This window comes from Opisthocomus hoazin, chromosome W (assembly GCF_030867145.1).
Source record: "Opisthocomus hoazin isolate bOpiHoa1 chromosome W, bOpiHoa1.hap1, whole genome shotgun sequence".
Taxonomy (NCBI): Eukaryota; Metazoa; Chordata; class Aves; order Opisthocomiformes; family Opisthocomidae; genus Opisthocomus; species Opisthocomus hoazin.
This window is the reverse complement of record NC_134453.1, coordinates 45,002,040-45,021,161: the sequence shown is the minus strand read 5'-3', so window position 1 is coordinate 45,021,161 and position 19,122 is coordinate 45,002,040. Positions and strand designations below refer to the sequence as shown.

The 19,122-nt window shown below is 37.2% G+C and overlaps 1 protein-coding gene across 3 annotated transcripts in view; it reads left to right on the top strand.

The window, feature by feature from the left end:
* LOC142365654 (A disintegrin and metalloproteinase with thrombospondin motifs 6-like) overlaps nt 1–19,122 on the top strand; it is a 213,027-nt gene that overhangs the window by 73,788 nt on the left and 120,117 nt on the right. For all 3 annotated transcript variants that reach the window (XM_075446664.1, XM_075446665.1, XM_075446666.1), the window contains exons 10-11: nt 4,085–4,226; nt 16,523–16,630. In XM_075446664.1, the coding sequence (XP_075302779.1) occupies nt 4,085–4,226; nt 16,523–16,630 (250 nt within the window). The remainder of the gene's footprint in view (nt 1–4,084; nt 4,227–16,522; nt 16,631–19,122) is intronic.

The following is a 19,122-nucleotide window of genomic DNA, read 5'->3' as shown; positions in this document are numbered from 1 at the left end:
TGATTCACTACTAAGTTTAATTTTTAAGTCTGGGGAATGCCACTGAAATTGTAGTTATATTATCATGAAGTGAATCTATTCCCGTAGTTCTAATCACTTCAGGTTTTTTGAGAACTTCTCTATCATTGCCAGTGTTTGCAACCCTACTTGAATTACTACCATCTGTGAATTTCATAAAAAGTCAGTACTGAAGATACTAGGTGATATTTGAGCTAGAGTGAAAAAACCCCCTAGAAATAGCAGCTCCAATAATAAATTATCTTTTATAATATTTTAGCTATGTTTTTGTAACCCAGAATGTAGATGTTATTTTTTTCAAAGCCACCTTTGATAAACATTTTTCTATGCATTTCAATTATGAATAGATTTTCCAATTGTATAGTATACTGTGTTAAATAACATACTAAGAGCCAAAGATAACTTCTTCATCTACTAATTTTGCAATCTATCTTGTCAGATTTCTCAAACATGATCTGTTCATTATAAATCCATGCTTCTTATTGTTTGTGGTTCTAATATCCTATAAATGAATTGATACTTTTTTCTTAAAATAGTTGTTTTATTATTTCAAAAAGTAGAATAGTCTGTAAGACTGTAGTTTTTTTCTCGCTTCTAGTCTTCTCCCCAGCTTTTCATGTCATCTCCTCAATGACAGCAGGAAGCTGTTAAGATAGAGTTACACAGGTACCTGAAGGACAGCTGTCAGAAGCCTAGATCACTTCTTTTTTACCCATTCACACCTTTCCTTGAGGCAGAACGGCTTTAAGAGCAGAGGCTTTTCTGTTACAGGTAATGATCAGTGAACAAGAAGCAAAGAAAAATAGCGAGTTTCATGTGGTAGCAATTCCCTGACTGCTTCTATAAATAGCAGAACAGTCTGCATCCAGACAGGAAAAATTCCGTTTTTTTTCTAATACTTCTTCACAACTTGTCAACAGATGAGGAAGATGCTGATTTAGAGCTTTAGAAGCAAACTCAAGATGTTATCTGTGTATGCAGATGTTTATTCCTGATAAATTAGACTCTGCCCCCTTTCTCTCAAGTTTTCCTCAAGAACAGCTAGGACAGGATCCACTAGACCACAAACAAGGAAGACAAGTGTTTTTTTCTGTGCTTAGTGAGTATGGGTAGTTTAGGATTCATTTAGCTATGTCTAACAAGAAAGACAGAGCACGGTGGGATGAAATGCAGATACCCAAGCAGAAACCTTAGGCCGTGAGTCTGCATGACATATCACCTTTTAGATTTATCAGCTTAGCTCTGGATACAAATTCGGGAAGGGCTGTCATGGCACCAAGATAATGCAGCTGGAATGCATTCGGCTAGAAGCTCATCAAGTGTTCACAGTAGTATATGATAAGGTAGATTCATGTGGATTTACCGGTTTACCAGCTCGGGTCACCATTTGCTACAGGAGTTTTGCACTGTGTGCCATTTTGTAGTGTAGATACCACACTGTCCTTTCTCATCAGGCAGAAGAATTTTGAAACAGAAGTTATCCTGGTGATGTTCAAAGCTGAGCCTCAGCTTCACCCTCCTCTTTCTCAAGGCTTTCTAAAAACTATACCCAGAAACAAATTTTCCAGACTGACAGTACTGAGGAACAGCCATTAAATATCACTTGGAAGGTATCAATTAAGTCAGACACTAGTTGGGAAAAGAATTTATTTTGCAGGACCACCAGATAGAGGATGAATATGGCTTTGAGGACGGGAATAAACACAAAGCGAAGCTATACATTGCTAATAGATCATTCAAAACTCCCAAGAAGGATGACCAGTCAGCATAGGCTTTGAAATGGCCAAGGAAGCTAATTTTTTTCCTGGGGAATACTTTCCTTCTAGCACATAATAGCTGTTGTGTGTCAAGCTTTATGTTAGAGTGAAAGATTGACTGAGCTATGGTGAAAATACTGTCATTAGAGCAGAACAGGCATATTTTTGTATTTACTACAAGGATTTTGACTTCCATTTCTGCAATTATATGTCTTGTAGAGTAGGTATAGACTTCAATTTACAGGTTCAGTGCATTTAAAAATTTAGATCTGATTCTGTAATCTAATCCATTCAGGGGTCCATATGCCTACAGAGAGTCATCAAAGGTAATGAGAGTTTTTAAATGCTTTGCCCTTGGCTGTCTGTTTACAGGATCACAGTTTAGAGATCAACCTCTACGCTGTTGGAATTTATGGAAATATTCCCATCGTATGCAATATGAGCTCAATTTGATGTCAAATGCCAACTTCCTACTGCTTGTTTAAGCAAAGTTCCTATCTGCAGTTTGGTCCAAACAATACAGAAAAATCAGATTGTATTTGAGTTATTTCCATACTGGAATTATCAACATGTACTCCTCTTACACACAAAATACAACACTGAAATATTTAGATTCAAAAGAATGCAGGATAGTTTCTCAACTTCTGCTATTAAAAATATATATATGTGCTTGCGATAATTAAAACTGGAATAAAGGGGCAAGTACATTTTTTTTTTTTTTATGCCAGAACCACACATGTGATATTTTAAAGGTAGATTTCAACTGAATTGGAGGTGATGGTGATGGTGTTATGTTCAGGTGAATCACATTAAATTCATTTGGATTAGTAACTGAATATCATATTTTTTTCTGTATTTACCTGCTTATTGTCTTAGTTGCTGTTTGCATTCTTCTGAAATGGTTGGCAGTAGTTTGTTTCTTTGTTTTTTCAAAGGGTTTGTTGTAGTATTTCAAAGAAATAAATAAAATAGGGTTAAAAAGAGAACATAAGATGTATGGTTAAAGGGAGCTTTTTGCTCTTTTTTATCTGCAGATAAAAAGTATAGAAAATTGGAGATCTCCAAAAAACAGTGTAGAACATTCACTTCTGAAATTATGTTCCTTTGGCAAAGTGCGTGGAAAAGATTTGGAAAAAAAATTTGTAGGAATGTCAGAAAAAAATGTAAAGTGTTGGCATAAGAATTCTTTAAAAATCCTCACTTATTCACATGTGACATGAAAGTAAAAAATGCATCTGTCCTCTTTTATGCACACTGACTAAATAAAACTGAATAATTATATTTAGCAAATTACAAAGTTTTCTAAACAGAAGAACTCTGTCTGCCTTTGGCTTTCTTTGTTATTTGTTCCACTACACTAAAATATTGTGGTTGAATATGGACATATTTTGAAAAAAACCACAGAAGCCCACCAAACAAAACAGTGAAAAGAAGAGAATATTAAAGTTTTCAGAGATTATGTTCTTAGTTCTAACGTGAATTTTTGAAGACTAAATATTATTAATACAATAGAAAAGATCCTTGGACCCATACAAATTTTGTCACTCACCCAAGTATAGATAAATTTGAAGATCCTGGAGAATTTTTACCACTGTAACAATTTTGCTTACTCAAATGGAAGAAAAAGCATGCATGTTAAGGTTCTAATCCTATAAACATTTAGTCATGTTGAAATTTAAATGCATTTTATATAAACCAGTTGTGCTGCTCATATCCATAAGATTGTACTTAGCTGTCTGAAGGATCAGAAGGGTCATGAAGAATTGTAAATTTAATTTCTTTTATTTACTTAATATGTTTATTTTTCATTTTATGACCAAATGTATCTATTTTTCAGTGAAAACAAATAGGAATCTTAAAACAAAAATGCAAATCAGTCTTGTGTGGCTCAGAAATTATTGTACTTTTAAAAATTATAATATATGAAATATATTTCACAATCTAAAATAAGCATTTTTGTTAATATTGTAGAATCATAGAATACCAGGTTGGAAGGGACCTCAAGGATCATCCGGTCCAACCTTTCTTGTCAAAAGCACAGTCTAGACAAGATGGCCCAGCACCCTGTCCAGCTGAATCTTAAAATTGTCCAATGTTGGGGAAAATAATGATGAAAATTATTTTAAGCTCTTAATTCCCTCTAATTATTTTTTAATCTTTACTATGGGTGTACCATCATATTGTTTGTTTATTGCAATCATATTTTTTTCACACCCAGTGCCATTAAAAGTAAGAACTAGATACATGATATCGTTACTGTGATTTAGTCAGTAGAATTCCTAATTCCTTTGGTCCTTTATGTTGAACAGTTCAGGCCGTGGTACTTGCCTTGATAATGAGCCTCCCAAGCGTGAATTTCTTTATCCAGCTGTGGCCCCAGGTCAGGTGTATGATGCTGATGAACAGTGTCGCTTCCAGTATGGAACAACATCTCGCCAATGTAAATATGGGGTAAGAAGTCTTAATCCTTATGCTGAGTGTTCTGCTTAGTGATTTGAATATATTCCTTTATAACATAAATCTTTAGTTACATGTAGTAGTGGGTTACAGATTTCTGATAGCATACTGTCTGGTGCCATCATATGTAAGCAAAATATACATTTTAATCCTTATGCTGCGTCTTTTGCTTGAGTCATTTGTGTGTACTGTACACCAAAATGTGTGGGTTACAATGAGCTGGAGAAGCATTCTTTAATTTTAGAAAAAAAAAAAGGAGACCAGAACACTTGATCCTGTTCCTTGTAAAGTGTACTACAGAGTTTTCCCTGACTTATGTTTCTCAAAAAAACCCCTTTTTTTAATAATAGGATTCAGACTGTATGTATTTATATAACAGATTATTGTAGAACTCTGATAATATCCACTCTAAGAAATTATATGCATTTAAAATGATGTCTACATTTAAAAATATTATCTGCCATGGCCATGCTCTGAAAATGCCATCATGATGATTATGATCGTATAGATTTCAAGTGATAATTTTGAAAGGAAAAAAATAATCTTTGCAAGCTGATAGTGCAGATGGAAAATATCCACACAGGAAAGACCTATTCATATACAAAAGGGTTTTTAGAACTGAGTAGTGGAACTAGATCTAAATACCAGGAAAAGTTAAATTGAATACTCTCTTCTACACTTTCAGTATCAAAAGTAAACAGTCAGTGCTTTGGATGTTCCTATTTGATGTACTGCTCACATTAAGATGTCACTAATAGTTCACCAATCTTATTCTAATAGACACATGTGCAACTATGAATGGAAAAATATAGTAAAAATCCCTAACTGACAGTGGACTTAATTCATATACTAACTCCTTTCTAGCACTTCTTTCAGCACTTTTTATTTGACGTGCCTGGTAAAAAAGGGATAGAGCAGGTTTTCCAACGTGGGATTAAGTGACCTAGAAGTAAATAAATTCTAAAACAACGGGAAATCTCAGAGAAAATTGCTTGCTTTTTTCTCTTGCTTATGTTCTTTACTGATTTGTGATGGTGAGACATGACAAGAGAAACAGTCGAACTCTGAAATCAAAGGCAAAAACATTACAAGTCTCCTTTAAGCTCTGATATAGCTGTCGAGATAGTTGGTGTTTTTAAAGTAACTTGGAAAATCTTCATGTTCTTTCTGCTTTGGAATTCTGTCCTAATGTCTTCTTAACCTTTAGAAAAAATACTTTTCAACCATCTAGCTTTGATGTTCATCTGTATTCATTGCCTTCATCCATTCCATCTGTATGTTTATTTTAAACTTTTTGTTGCTTTTGATCATAAATTAGGTCCTAATCCTACAAAGAATTTTGCACATTGAAGTACATGAAGCTTTTCTTACTTATTAACTTGAAGTTAAATACCTGGAGTGGTGTTTGAATGATTAAGGCATCAGAACTAAAGTGCTAAAGGGACTGCAAGGATCTGCCTTTCTGTGTGTGTGTTTACTGACAAGGAGCCAATTTGACCTTGAAAGGAGCTCTTTGGTAGTGATGCTGATACTGTTGCAAGTACTAGACCTAATTAAACTTTTTAGTCATTTATGGACAAAACTGTTCCAGCAAAAGCATTGTGGCTATTGGTCAGATTTCCCTATATCATTCATCACAATGAGTCGGACAAGAATTCAAAGAGATGCTTTAGCTCTTTGAGCTAAAAAACTAAAACTACATGTTTGCAAGAAGACAGGGATCCTTCTAATGTCACATATGCATTGTTCTTTATACTATAGTTTCCACCATCTCTGATACAGGGGCAATTTCAAAGAATTTAAGTGAAGAAATGGATACTTTGAATAAAGAATTGAGAGGCAATGTCTCAAGATACTTAAAATACTTAATTTTTAGGGTACACTTTCAGATTCAGGAGAACGTTAAATTTATAACTTCCAGTGAGCCAAATTGTAATGGTGGAAATTTCAGCATATAATACTGACACATAGCTTTTTCTTAAAGGCAATACATGCTTTCAAGTATCGTACTGGATTCACTGCCATGGGAGATTTTGAGGTTATTAGGAACACTGCTAGTTCCTGTTATTATGTAGGTACTAGATATACTACATCTTCTAGGGTGATGCAGTGTGAATTCTCTGCTGATTGTCAGGTGTGGCTCAGTTGTTCTCTGCTCTGTTTGTGTGTCAGATCCCCTGAAAGTTCAGAAACTTTTTCAATCTTTTTATGTAGGTGAGTATAAAGAGAACATTTTTCATTGACTCCTTACCTCCTTAATTTTTGAGCATCTGCCTAATAACAGTTGCTTGTCTCTGGGTTAACTCAGGAAAGAATTCCAGTCTTGACTTTGGATTTCTCTGTTTTATGAGTTTAAATAATACTTGGAATATGCCTGACTGTGACTTACAGATTTTGTGGTTCGAAATAATCCTTTGCTGTAGAGCTGGTCCCCACATTTTTAGGACAGAGGCTAAAACCTCAGACATTTTAATAGCAGTTAATACTTTATGCATATGATTGATATTGCTGTGGTGCATTTTCTGATCTGTGAAGCTGTTGGCAGCTAGCATGGCTTTCAGAGATAGTGCCTAACAATCCTTTGGTATATTTTTTTGTATTAAAATGCAAAACCATCATTGGTGTCAGTAAATAATTTGAGTAGAGGCTTAAGGGGATAAAGTTTCCTTTCCTTTGCATACATACCTTCACTGAAATCAGCAGGGCCTATCTATTTGTATTTCACGCTAGAATTTAACACATCAGGTAATGTATTTTAGCTGATGACAGGTAGCGCTCTTCTTTGTCATGGTCTTATGTTTGCAATTAAGTTATCAAGTTAGTTTGCCAACAAAAATAGCTTAAAACTCAAATAATAGTTTTTATTCACATTTTGTTAGTGTATTTTTGAGGACAGATAGAGTTCAAGCTATGAACTTACTGCTTGTAAACAGGCAGAATGAAGATATATTCTCAGGATAAGGAGTCCTCCTGCTGCCTTCAGTAGCTCCCTTGCAATATTTGTCTCTAGGAAGCTTTTAATGAATTGAGGAGTGGCTGTAAAGTTAATTACCATTAATAGAAAGTTGCTGGGAAAGCATCAACTACAGAAATACAGGACATGCAGTTGTCAGTTGTCATACCTTTACTGCTTCCTAGTTTCCCTCATGCCAGTTCAGATACAGAATAGTGTAAATGAATTAGTAATGAGCAAAACAAAACAGCATCTGGTCAGCTAACTTTTAAATTCAGGAGAGTAAACAAATTGCTATACACGACAGTTCTACAATATTTCTTAGAAAAAAAATTTCAGGCAATGTAGCCTGAATTACAATTGACCCTTGTAATCAGGTGATGCAAAAATTTAATGTTAGTGAATTAAACTGTCATTGTTTTCATGAAACACTGATGTGATTTACTCCAGTTAAACAGAGAGAGGTATTTAGCTTGACATAGGGCTTTTATAGGAAGGTGGAAGCAGATTTTGGAAGCTGTTTTTTCAAAAAGGAAAGGCAGAGAAGCCACTGGTGTGTATCTTTGTACCAGAACTACCGGTTCCCTTCTGTTCCCTCACCCATTGATACTATGACTAGGATTGTGCATTCAGTTGAATCTGTACATAGTACTTAGTAACTCACTGAAAAGTGACTTTTTTGCCCTGACTTCATACTTCATACCATGGTTAAGTCACTTTATACTTGTTGTTTGTTAGAAGAGCATAAAGTAGTTTGATCAGATTGATTTATATTACATTGCTCACAAATTGGTGTTAAAAGTATGTGTAGGCAAAGAGAGGAATTGAAGATCCTGGTAGTAAACTCTGTAATTTTTATAAATTTTTCCATTATTTATTTCATAATTTCTTGCCTGTCAAGTGCAAAAACTCTCATCGCTATTGTGCAGGCCTTTTGCATTTAGAATGATTAAAATTTCAAGCTTTTCTTGTGTAAGGACTTACAGGATTGTGTTGTAATTAATAACATTTGAAACACTTTCAGCTTTATTCTTAAAGGGGATTTTGTTCCCTTTTTTTTGTAAGATTAGGAGGTGTATAGCCAAGGGAAATCCCAGAAGTTTTCCTCTTCCTGAATCCTAAAGTGGTTTTAAATCCTTTTTGTATCTTTTTTTAACAAGTTCGCATAGTCCCCTTTCTTCTTTCCTAGGACTGTCTTGTCTCCAAACCCCCTTTCCCTTTCTCTCTTTCTCTCTCTCTCTTTTCTCTCTCACAAGAGACATAGACATAACACAAATGTACCTAGATCTTATGGAAATTGTTTAAAAAGTGCAAGGGGAAGCCAGTGACCAAAGCAGGAGTGCATTAGATGATTGTAGAAACAATAATGAGATTCCAGATACTGGAATGTGATTGGAATAAATATGGGATAGATTGCATGGGTTTGAAAGGGATGATGCTACTTGGAGGTGATTGACCCTGTGGGGCTTCTGTAGTTTCCATAAGGTTCACATAAGCACCCAATATTTAGGAAGGAACGCTGGTAACATAAAACGAATGTACGACCTAAGCTTCGGATTCTATTTCACATTCTTTCAGCATGTTGTGATTCATAACATACTGCACCACTTAATGAGCATTTGGTAGTGGAGCACTAAAATGTTTACTTTTGGGTGCTCTTCTGAACTAAACTTTGAACCTTATGAAGTTCACCCATAATTATAATCAGCCTTCTAGTTTTAATCACATTGTCATCAGTATTTCAGCAATGAGGCTGAAAATACTCTAGGTTGATGCTTTTCAGATCAAAATTGTAAGTTACAATTCAAGCTAGTTATTTTTATGCTCTGTTTTAGCAAATGCTCATCAAGAGGTGCAGCATATTATAGATGAAACATGCTGAAGTAACATAAAATCCTAATTAACATTTTAAAATTTTATGGAAAAAAATTTCCCAAATTATTGTCATTTAATATGTATTGTGAATGTATTTCCCATCTTTTTTTTCTTTTTATTATGGGCCAAACTGCTAACTTTTGTTGGAGGCTTTCATTAGTGTTGAAAACATTAAGAACAGCATAGCAATTTGATCTTTGCTCATATTACTGAGTTTTCATTTTGCTGTATTGTTACCATTTATGATGATTATGATATAGGATGCTTAAATTTTACAGAATTTGAAATGCTTGTGTATAACTCTGCATGACACAACAGAAAGAGGCTCCATCATTGATAACAATTAGGCAAAAGGAAGACAATTTGATTTGCTGTTTTTTTTCTCTAGATGGGTTCAGCTTTGTTTAATTTACTGCAAATACAAGCATCCGAATTCCAAACTGAAGTCAAGGAGCCCTAAGATACACCATTACAGGTTGTCATCTATCTTGTCTTGATCTTGTGAAAGGCCTCAGCTTCAGTTTTTATTTCCTGGATTTTTAAAACACTTTCCCTTGTCTGCTTTACAAATTAATAGTTATTAAATCCATACACTTGGAGACTGACTTTGAGGTCATTGATTAATTTTCAGATTATGCTTCTTCCTCTTAGTTTCAATAAATTATTCACACAAATTTAATGTTGGCAAAAGATATGTTAGCTTCATCCAATGTCCACCAATGAAGAAAAGGCTACCATAAAGGGTCACCTTATGTTTGGAGGTGGGTGAGTGTGCGTGCCTACATGCATGTGTGTTAGTGTGTGAAAAAAAACAGTACACTTTCTACTAGTGATTTTGGGCCTGACCTTTCCAGGTGTCTTGGGTTCGGCCAGGACAGGGTTAATTTTCACCGGAATCCAGGCAGGGACTCCAGGAAGGGGCACAGCCAGGCAGGCTGACCCCACCTGGCCAAACAGAGCAGGGTATTCCGTACCATGTGCCGTCATGCTGGGTTCTGGTGGGGGGGAGCTGGGGGGCGGGAACTCACTCGCAGCTCGGGAGGGCAGAGTGGCGGTTCGGTCTGGGAGAATGGCTCTGTGGGACGTGCGGTTTGTGTCGTGTTTTCTCCTTATCTGTATCGTTGTTTACTGTTCCTTTTGTTTGCTGTTCTGTTAAACTGCCCTTATCCCGACCCACTAGTTTCTGCCTGTTTCTTTCCATTCTCCTCCACACCCCGGCGGGGGGAGGGGCGGCCGCGTGGTGCTTTTGTTGCCAGCTGCAGCCAAACCAGAACACCAGGGCAGTTCCTCATATGTTTTTAAGGCTGGCTTATTAAAAACAGAAGAAGAATTTGTCTGTTAACTTTCCAAAATCAGTTGAAAAAAAAGAAGACATAGCCACAGTAGTACCTGGTATAATTCTATTTTAGTTTAATGAAATGAGAGCAGAGATGGATTTTCCACTTCTTTTTAGATACCTTATTTGTTTTTAAATTACTATTAATGTTATTTTTCATTTCATGTACAGACTGATGGAGAATGTACTTCAAATTCTACTCTTTTAAATGCAAAGCAGCAGGGGAAAATAAACAACTTTTTAAATGCATGTGGCTATGTTTAAAAGAAATTACAAAAATACATTCTTTCATTTCTTGTTTTTAATATAAATTATTTTACAAATTGATAAATCATGTTATTTTAGTTAACGTTCTCTATGTTTCACATAGTTTTCCATAAGGAAATATTCTGTTGATTTTGGGATACTGTATGTCTGTCTTCGACAGAACTCTTTTCTGATTTAAGCAGAGGTTTTTGCTCAAATATTAATAGTATGATACAGCCCATAGTAATTTTACATTACATATGTCTTTATGGATTTACTAAGGCAAACTCCTGCTGAAATTAAGGTCTGAATAAGGACTACCAGACTATGCCAGTAATAATACCTAGTTTTGATGTTTTGATGTAGTGTTTTTCACTCTATCTCCCAAAGCAATGTAGGAATAAGGAAACTATTTTTCTCATTTTATGGAGTAGGGAAGTGAGCTGACATGCTTAGAATCATCCTGCAAAAAGATGAATGACTACAATAGTTTTGGAATGCTGTATCCATTCATTCGCACAGTTCAGCTGATTATTTGTTTGGAATTACAATGTCTGGGAGATGCTAGTTCAGTGAATTTGGTGAAGTCTAGTGTCACAAAGAAGCCTGAGTATACAGAAAGAATGCATTTCATATTGGAAGGAAATTGTTAAATACCCTCATTTCTGGGTACATTAGCCTGGCAATGAAATACATGATTTAATTATTACTTATTAGGCCACTAGGTTGGTCAAGCAGGACTTGCCCCTGTTGAAGCCATGCTTGGCTGTCTCGAATCACCTCCCTGGCCTCCATGTGCCTTAGCATAGCTTCTAGGAGGATCTGTTCCATGATCTTCCCGGACACAGAGGTGAGGCTGACAGGTCAGTAGTTCCCAGGGTCCTCCTTCCTAACCTTTTCAAAAACGGGTGTAATGTTTCCCTTCCTCCAGTCACCAGGGACTTCGCCTGACTGCCATGACCTTTCAAATATCATGGAGATTGGCTTGGCAATGACATCAGCCAACTCCCTCAGGACTCTGGGATGCATCTCATCAGGTCCCATAGACTTATGTATGTTCAGGTTCCTCAGGTGGTCGCAAACCTGATCTTCCCTGTCTTGCGGTCCATGCACTTGAGAGGTGTGGGAAGAGATTGCCAAAAAGGCAAAACAGTTGTTGAGTAACTCAGCCTTCTCCTTGCCTGTTGTTACCAGTTGGCCAGTTGACTGATCATCAGTGGGGGGGTATACTTTCTTTGACCTTCCTTTTCTGGATGACATACCTATAGAAGCCCTTCTTGTTATTCTTTGCATCTCTTGCCAAGTTCAGCTCCAACTGCGCCTTGGCCCTCCTGACCTCATCCCTACACAACCAGGCAGCATCCCTATACTCTTCCCAAGATTCCTGTGCCTGCTTCCACTGCCTGTGCAGTTCCCTCTTGCCCTTTATTTTGACCAGCAGGTCTGGACTCAGCCATGCTGGTCTCTTGCCTTCCTTGCCTAACTTCTTACACCTGGGGACTGAGAGCTCCTGCACTCTCTGGACAGCGTCCTTAAGGATCTGCCAGCTCTTTTCTGCCCTCCTGTCCCTGAGGACTGTTTTCCAGGGGGTCCTACTGGCTAACTCCTTGAAGAGCTGGAAGTTGGCTTTCCTAAAATTTAAGGTCCTGGCTTTACTCTTTGCCTTTCCCATATCCCTCAGGACTGCGAACTCCACCAATGCGTGATCACTGCAGCCCAGGCTGCCTCCAGTCTTGATATCAATCTTTTAATTACAATTTGACAATATAAACCACACATGAAACATAAGCAAATAAATTAGACGAATGTTGCTCAACAAAATGAGGAAGTAAATTAGATGAAAAAGTATATAAGGCAGGATTATGATAGGAGCTCCTCATACTGTGTCTGAAGGGAACCAATTTTAGGTTTTCACTTTAAAATCAATACTGGATTGCAGTTTGGATTTGTGGTTGATTTTGATGTGAATTTGATTTAGTTTTGAATTTTGACAACTTAACAGTTGTGAAATTTGTAATCTAATGAGATTTTTCAAGAGTGTGATGCATCTTCTGTGCTTTCCCTGTTCTGTTTGGTATTTTAAACCATATGTTTATTTGTGAAAGTTTATCTTAGTCTCAGAATGTTATCAGCTGAGTGGCAAAAGCAAGTGTTTTATTCAGAGATTTAAGTATTCAATATTTATACTGTTTGCATTTCTTCAACAAAAATTTATAATTTCATAAGTAATTAGTCTACATTGACTGCAGGTATGCTTTTACAAGTGGCAATATTTCTCAAGGGTGTCAATTTATTCCATGACTCGCTCAAGTTTTCATAGAGCCACCCACCAAATGGGGTTTGGTGCATAATAACATAATGAAATAGCTTAGGTCTAATTGTCAAAAATTGAATGGAAACTCCAGAAATCATCAGTTCTCATTCCTCATCATTTCAGGCTGTTCTAATATGGTATATTTTTAATGGCTTTTTAAAAGGTTTCTTGCTTCTACCAATCGTTAAACTAAATACGCTGTATATATCAATCCTACAAGAATTCCATCAGCTGATTTTAAACTTGGAAAAGAATTTTGCATTATTCAAGAAAAACTTGTACTGTTGAACTGTTTCTGCAGCTGCTAATGAATAATGTATAAATAAATCCATTTCTATATGCAGTACAATGCAAGAAACATGAATCTTAGGGTAAAACTTTACGGTTTTTCCTATTGAGATGTATAGAAAAGATAGCCTTGGTGCCAGATACTCATTCATTTCCTCAGAGAAATAATTAATTTCTCAGGGAGGGGACCTAATAACTTATTTTAACTCACACTGTCTTTTACTTTTTGCTCTTTGTACCAAGGTTCAGCCATAGAATCTGTACAAGAATTATTTGTAGTATATGATTTCAAGCAGCTGTTAAATAAAATGCAATAGCAATGGCTATCATAAAATCATTTTAAAAATCTGAGTATCTTTCCAATTTTCAAAAATAATTAAAAATAGAAAATATCTATAAGCAGTTTGTGAACTCTTATACAGATCACAAAGTAATGCAAAGATTATAATGTAAGTCAGTTACTATAAAAGCAAAACACTTCTGATTCCTTTCTGCATACATAGCCCAATGCACAGGCAACTGAAGTGACTATGAAGATTTCAAAATTGTCGTGGTTTAGCCCCGGCCAGCAACAAAGAACCACGCAGCCGCTCTATCGCCCCTCCCCCTGGGTGGAGAGGAGGGTGGGGAGAAAAAGGCAAAACTCTTCGATCAGAATAAAGACATTTTAAGAAAACAGCAAAGAAAATGAACAGTAACAACAATAATAATGATAAGAAGAATACACAAAACAAGGGAATACACAGGGCAAATTCTCTCACTGCCTGATGCCCAACACACTCCCGAGCAATGATTAGTTTCCCCCGGCCAGCTCCCCCAATCAGAACTGAGCATGACGTCACATAGTATCAAATACCCCGTATGTTTGGTGAGTTTGGGTCAGCCGGACCGGCTGTGTCCCCTCCTGGCTTCTTGTGAAAATTAACCCTATCCCAGCCGAACCCAGGACATTATCCAACCCTTATTCTATACCATCTATGTAATGCCCAGGTCCCCCATTTTCTAGTTGATCACCACCACGTTTCCTGTATTTAATACATACACACAGATATCATTCCCTTAGTCTATGGACCATCCTTCTAAAATGTCCGTTGAGTTGATTTAATCCATGAAGTTGGGCTCTATCTGTCTTAACGGTTCTTTCAGGGCAGGAGAGATGGTGTGTGGTGTTGGATGGCTGCATGCTGCATCCAGAGGTCACGGCTGGTGTATCTGGTGCAGCCTGTGCCCACAATCTGCAAGTTGAAGATGTCAATCTTCAAGAAGTGGCTGGGCACCAGATGCTGAAGCCAGGTCCAGTCCTATCACTGCTGCACTTTGCTAGGTTTCATCAAAGTCCATCCTCCATTTAGGTTGGGTGATTCTTACTGTAATAACATTGATATAGCGTATAATAACTGTAGTAGTGATGACATACAGTGGCAGGGTTATTTAGCAAATAACATCATGCAATTTCATTTATTGGCTATTCTTGCCCAAAATCAAATCCCCTTGAGGTACACATCGGACTTCCCCATCCTTCCACATCACCCACCAAGTGCAACCAGGTACTTGAGCAAAACCAATCCCACGGATGGGTTTGCCTTTGCCCAAGGCACGACTAACCCGGACTGTCTTCCCTAACATGTTCCTCATGTGCACTACGGGGACTTTATCCCCTTCTACAGGACGTGAAAGTTTTGATTGGGCAGGGCCAGCCCAGTTCGTGGATCCCCTGATGTTAACCAACCAGATGGCCTTTGCTAAATGAGTATCCCAGTGTCTGAAGGTTCCACCCCCCCATTGCTCTCAGAGTGGTTTTTAGCAGTCCATTGTACCGTTCAATCTTTCCAGAGGCTGGTGCATGATAGGGGATGTGTATAATAACAATATAAGAAATTATAACTGAGTTGTTTTAACACACTCTGGTCAGCCTTGTCGTTATCCCAACCCTTCGTGCCCCATGTTGGGCACCAAAAAGGACTGTCGTGGTTTACCCCCGGTCGGCAACAAAGAACTAGGTGGTCACTCTATCGCCCCCCCCCCCCCCGGTGATACAAGCCAGGATGCCGTTGGCCTTCTTGGACACCTGGGCACACTGCTGGCTCATGTTCATCCGGCTGTCAACCAACACCCCAAGGTCCTTTTCTGCCGGGCAGCTTTCCAGCCACTCCTCCCAAAGCCTGTAGAGTTGCATGGGGTTGTTGTGACACAAGTGCAGCACCCGGCATTTGGCCTTGTTGAACCTCATACAGTTGGCCTCGGCCCATCAATCCAGCCTGTCCACATCCCTCTGCAGAGCCTTCCTACCCTCCAGCAGATCGACGCTCCATCCCAACTTGGTGTCATCTGCAAACTTACTGAGGGAGCACTCAATCCCCTCATCCAGATCATTGATAAAGATGTTAAACAAGACCCGACCCGAAACTGAGCCCTGGGGAACACCACTCATGACCGGCCACCAGCCAAATTTAACTCCATTCACCACCACTCTCTGGGCTCGGCCATTCAGCCAGTTCTTTACTCAGTGAAGAGTACATCCATCCAAACCATGGGCAGGTAGTTTCTCCAGGAGGATGCTGTGGGGAACAGTGTCAAAGGCCTTACTAAAGTCCAGGTAGATGAGGTCCACAGCCTTTCCCTCATCCACGAGGGAGGTCACCTTGTCACAGAAGGAGATCAGGTTGGTCAAGCAGGACCTGCCTTTCATGAACCCGTGCTGGCTGGGCCTGATCCCCTCATTGTCCTTCACATGCCCAGTGAGCGCACTCAGGATGAATCGCTCCATAATCTTGCCCAGCAACGAGGTCAGGCTGACAGGCCTGTAGTTCCTGGGATCCTCCTTCCAGCCCTTCTTGTAGATGGGTGTTACATTGGTGATCCTCCAGTCATCTGGGACCTCCCCTGCTAACGTTGAATTTTGAGGTAAATAACAACAGCAATGGAGATACTACAGCACATCTGAAGACTACTTTTACAACAACCCTAAAATATACCTAGCCCAGTATTAGCACTAATCGAGAAAAAAATAACTGTTAAACGTTACTTGCATGACAGGTGTGAAAAACACATTATTGTAGTCTACAAGTTGATACTTCTGGATTTTTTTGGTAGAATATTCATAGATAAAATATGGTGCCTTTGAAATTGCTCCAGAGTATTTCACAGCCATTTATAGATTTATCTCTCCAGCCCAATTCTTATAGTCTCTGTTCAATCAAATTTTGTATACATGTATGTATGAGGACTGGAAGCCATTTTTAAACATTATTTTGATCAACTTCTTCCTTCTTTCCTAGGAAGTGTGTAGAGAGCTCTGGTGCCTCAGCAAAAGTAACCGCTGTGTTACCAACAGCATTCCAGCAGCTGAAGGTACTCTTTGCCAAACAGGGAGCATTGAAAAGGGGGTGAGTAGAAATAATCTCTTGTTGGAAGACTACAGGAAGAAAGAGCTAGAATATTAAAGTCCTTATGAGCAACTATAAGAGTTCAAAAAGAGAGTTATTAATTCAGAATACATTTTCATCCTAATGGAAGTGTCCTACAGATTTTTTTAACAATTATTTATGTAATTTAATAAAACATTTGTCCTTGCTATAAAATTCTATAGCCTGGATCAAAAAAAAATCCTGTTACATGCTCTCTGTATATTTTTTTGAGTCATTTCTGTAAAAACTCTGTTCGTTCTATCTTTATTGAATTTTATAGTACTCTTCCATAAAGGACTGTTAAACTCTAGATCTGTTATAGACTCTGAAAATGTGTAACATAGATCTATAGCCTGAACTCTTTTATTTTGTATAGAAGATTAAAAAACTTTATTCCTTCAGATATAAGCTGCATCATACAAACATATAGAAAAAAGTTGCCTTAATAAACAGGCTTTCTAAAAACGGATATTTCCCAGTGACCATTCTATTTTGACTTTGATTTATTCCTTTAATATTGTTATACTTGTATAACTGTTTATCTTGAAAGGATTTTGCTATGCAGTCTGATATACTTCACTATCTAACAGAAAAGTACAGAAAGTCAGTGTTGCAATGTATAAGCCTAGTGCTACTGTATCTGTCTGAACATTTGAATTTTGATTTTAAAACATTGACTGTATATATCAGTAGTTTCAGAAAAAGTTCTGAAAATTAATTTTAGATTAAGAAGAATAATAAAAGAGTGTTTGTGAATTACAAGGCAAAATCTATACAGGTCTTAAAGAGGAGAGAAAAATAGTTTTATTATTAATTTACAGGATATGTACTGGGGGAAAAAGTGAATTCCATATACCTTTTTTCAAGATAATACATTTTATGCAGGTTTTTACAAAGTGAAGAGAACTTATTATATTAAACAGTTTCCAGTATCTCTCCAAGAGTTGCTGCATCTGTCCTTAAGATTTACTGCTCCAGATTAGATTTTTTTCCTAACGACTACTGTCATCTGTTGTCTATTCTGACTCTTGCCGTGTTAGCTGGGCTAGTTTCAACAAAGATTACACTGCATTTTGACTTGCAATCTGACGTTTACATAAAAAGAATGAAAGCTTTTGGGTAGCTGTCACAGTTTATTAATCCTTGCTGATGGCTTCATTCAGGACCCATGATGCATCATTCTGATGGCTTTCCCATTCTGAGCTTGGAAATATTGGTAAACCATGCTAAATAAATTAATTGAAAGGATCACTTAAAAAAAATAGAGTTCTTAGACTTAGCCAATGAAAACAGAGAGACCCTCACGTTCTGTCAAAAATATTACCTTGTATTAGAGTAATAGAAAATGCTAGGAGCCCTACTCTTACATCAACAGCCTAGGTTTATTTTGAAACCACCACTCCTTGTCAATGACAAGGAGCAATTTACCTCAATTTATATTTTTTTAAACCATGAGACTACAGTGAACAAGTCAAGATGCTTTAAGATGCTATTGCTGTGTCCATTTGCTAGAGGCTTTAATCAGTTTGCTCTCTACAAAACATCTTTTCCATTTGTCAGTATTGTCTTCCATCATTAGATTTTAGAGATAAATGAGAGAACTGGTATTGTTTTAAAAAGGTAAACTGTTCGTGCCTTTAAACAGCAGAGAATTGTTATCTATAAACTGCAGCTTCAAATGTTCCTGTAGATTAATAGTTCCTGATAGTAAAAAAGAACAGAAAACACAAGTACTTTTCAAATATGTATTTCTCTTCACCACACGCTAAGGAGAAAATAGCAGGTTACAATTCTATAACACTTTATTATTATTATTGTAACATTTATATTGCAGTCATGCCTAAAGGCCACAACCAAATTAGGCCTTATTTTTCTGGGCTCTGTCCAAATATATAAAAAATGATGTTCGCTGCTCTAAATGCCTAACAAGATCCCAGAGTACTTTATCATATTTGCAAGGTCAACTTCTGCTTTTAGTTACACTAATGGTGTAACTATTAAAGCAAAATTTGATGCAGTGTGCATTAATGTCTTATTGGCAGAGTTGGGAGGGATTTCTACAATTAAAATTGCCTAACACTCTATTGTAAAACCTTCTTTCAGTTGCTTATATAAACCTGCCAAACTAACTCTTTGGGTTGAAATTTTCCACAGTAGATGTCTGCCTATGCCTGAAGGCTTTTAGAGTGTTTTCCATAAAGGTTACTCAGCTGTTTTCTGCATACGAGGAAAGAGAATAGAGTGGGTTTTTGCTACTCACAGAACTTGTACATCTGTTCTGTTTTGAATCTTTAACATGTTCATGCTTTGGTGAAGGGTTTTACATATCATCTGGGGTCAAAAAAGTGCACTTTTTCCTAATCTTGTACTAATAATTTTAAATGTACATGAAGCTTCTCTCTGGTCATGTATGCTCAGAGATATGTTTTTGAAGGTAAACTAACTGATAGATTTAAAAATGCTCTGATGAG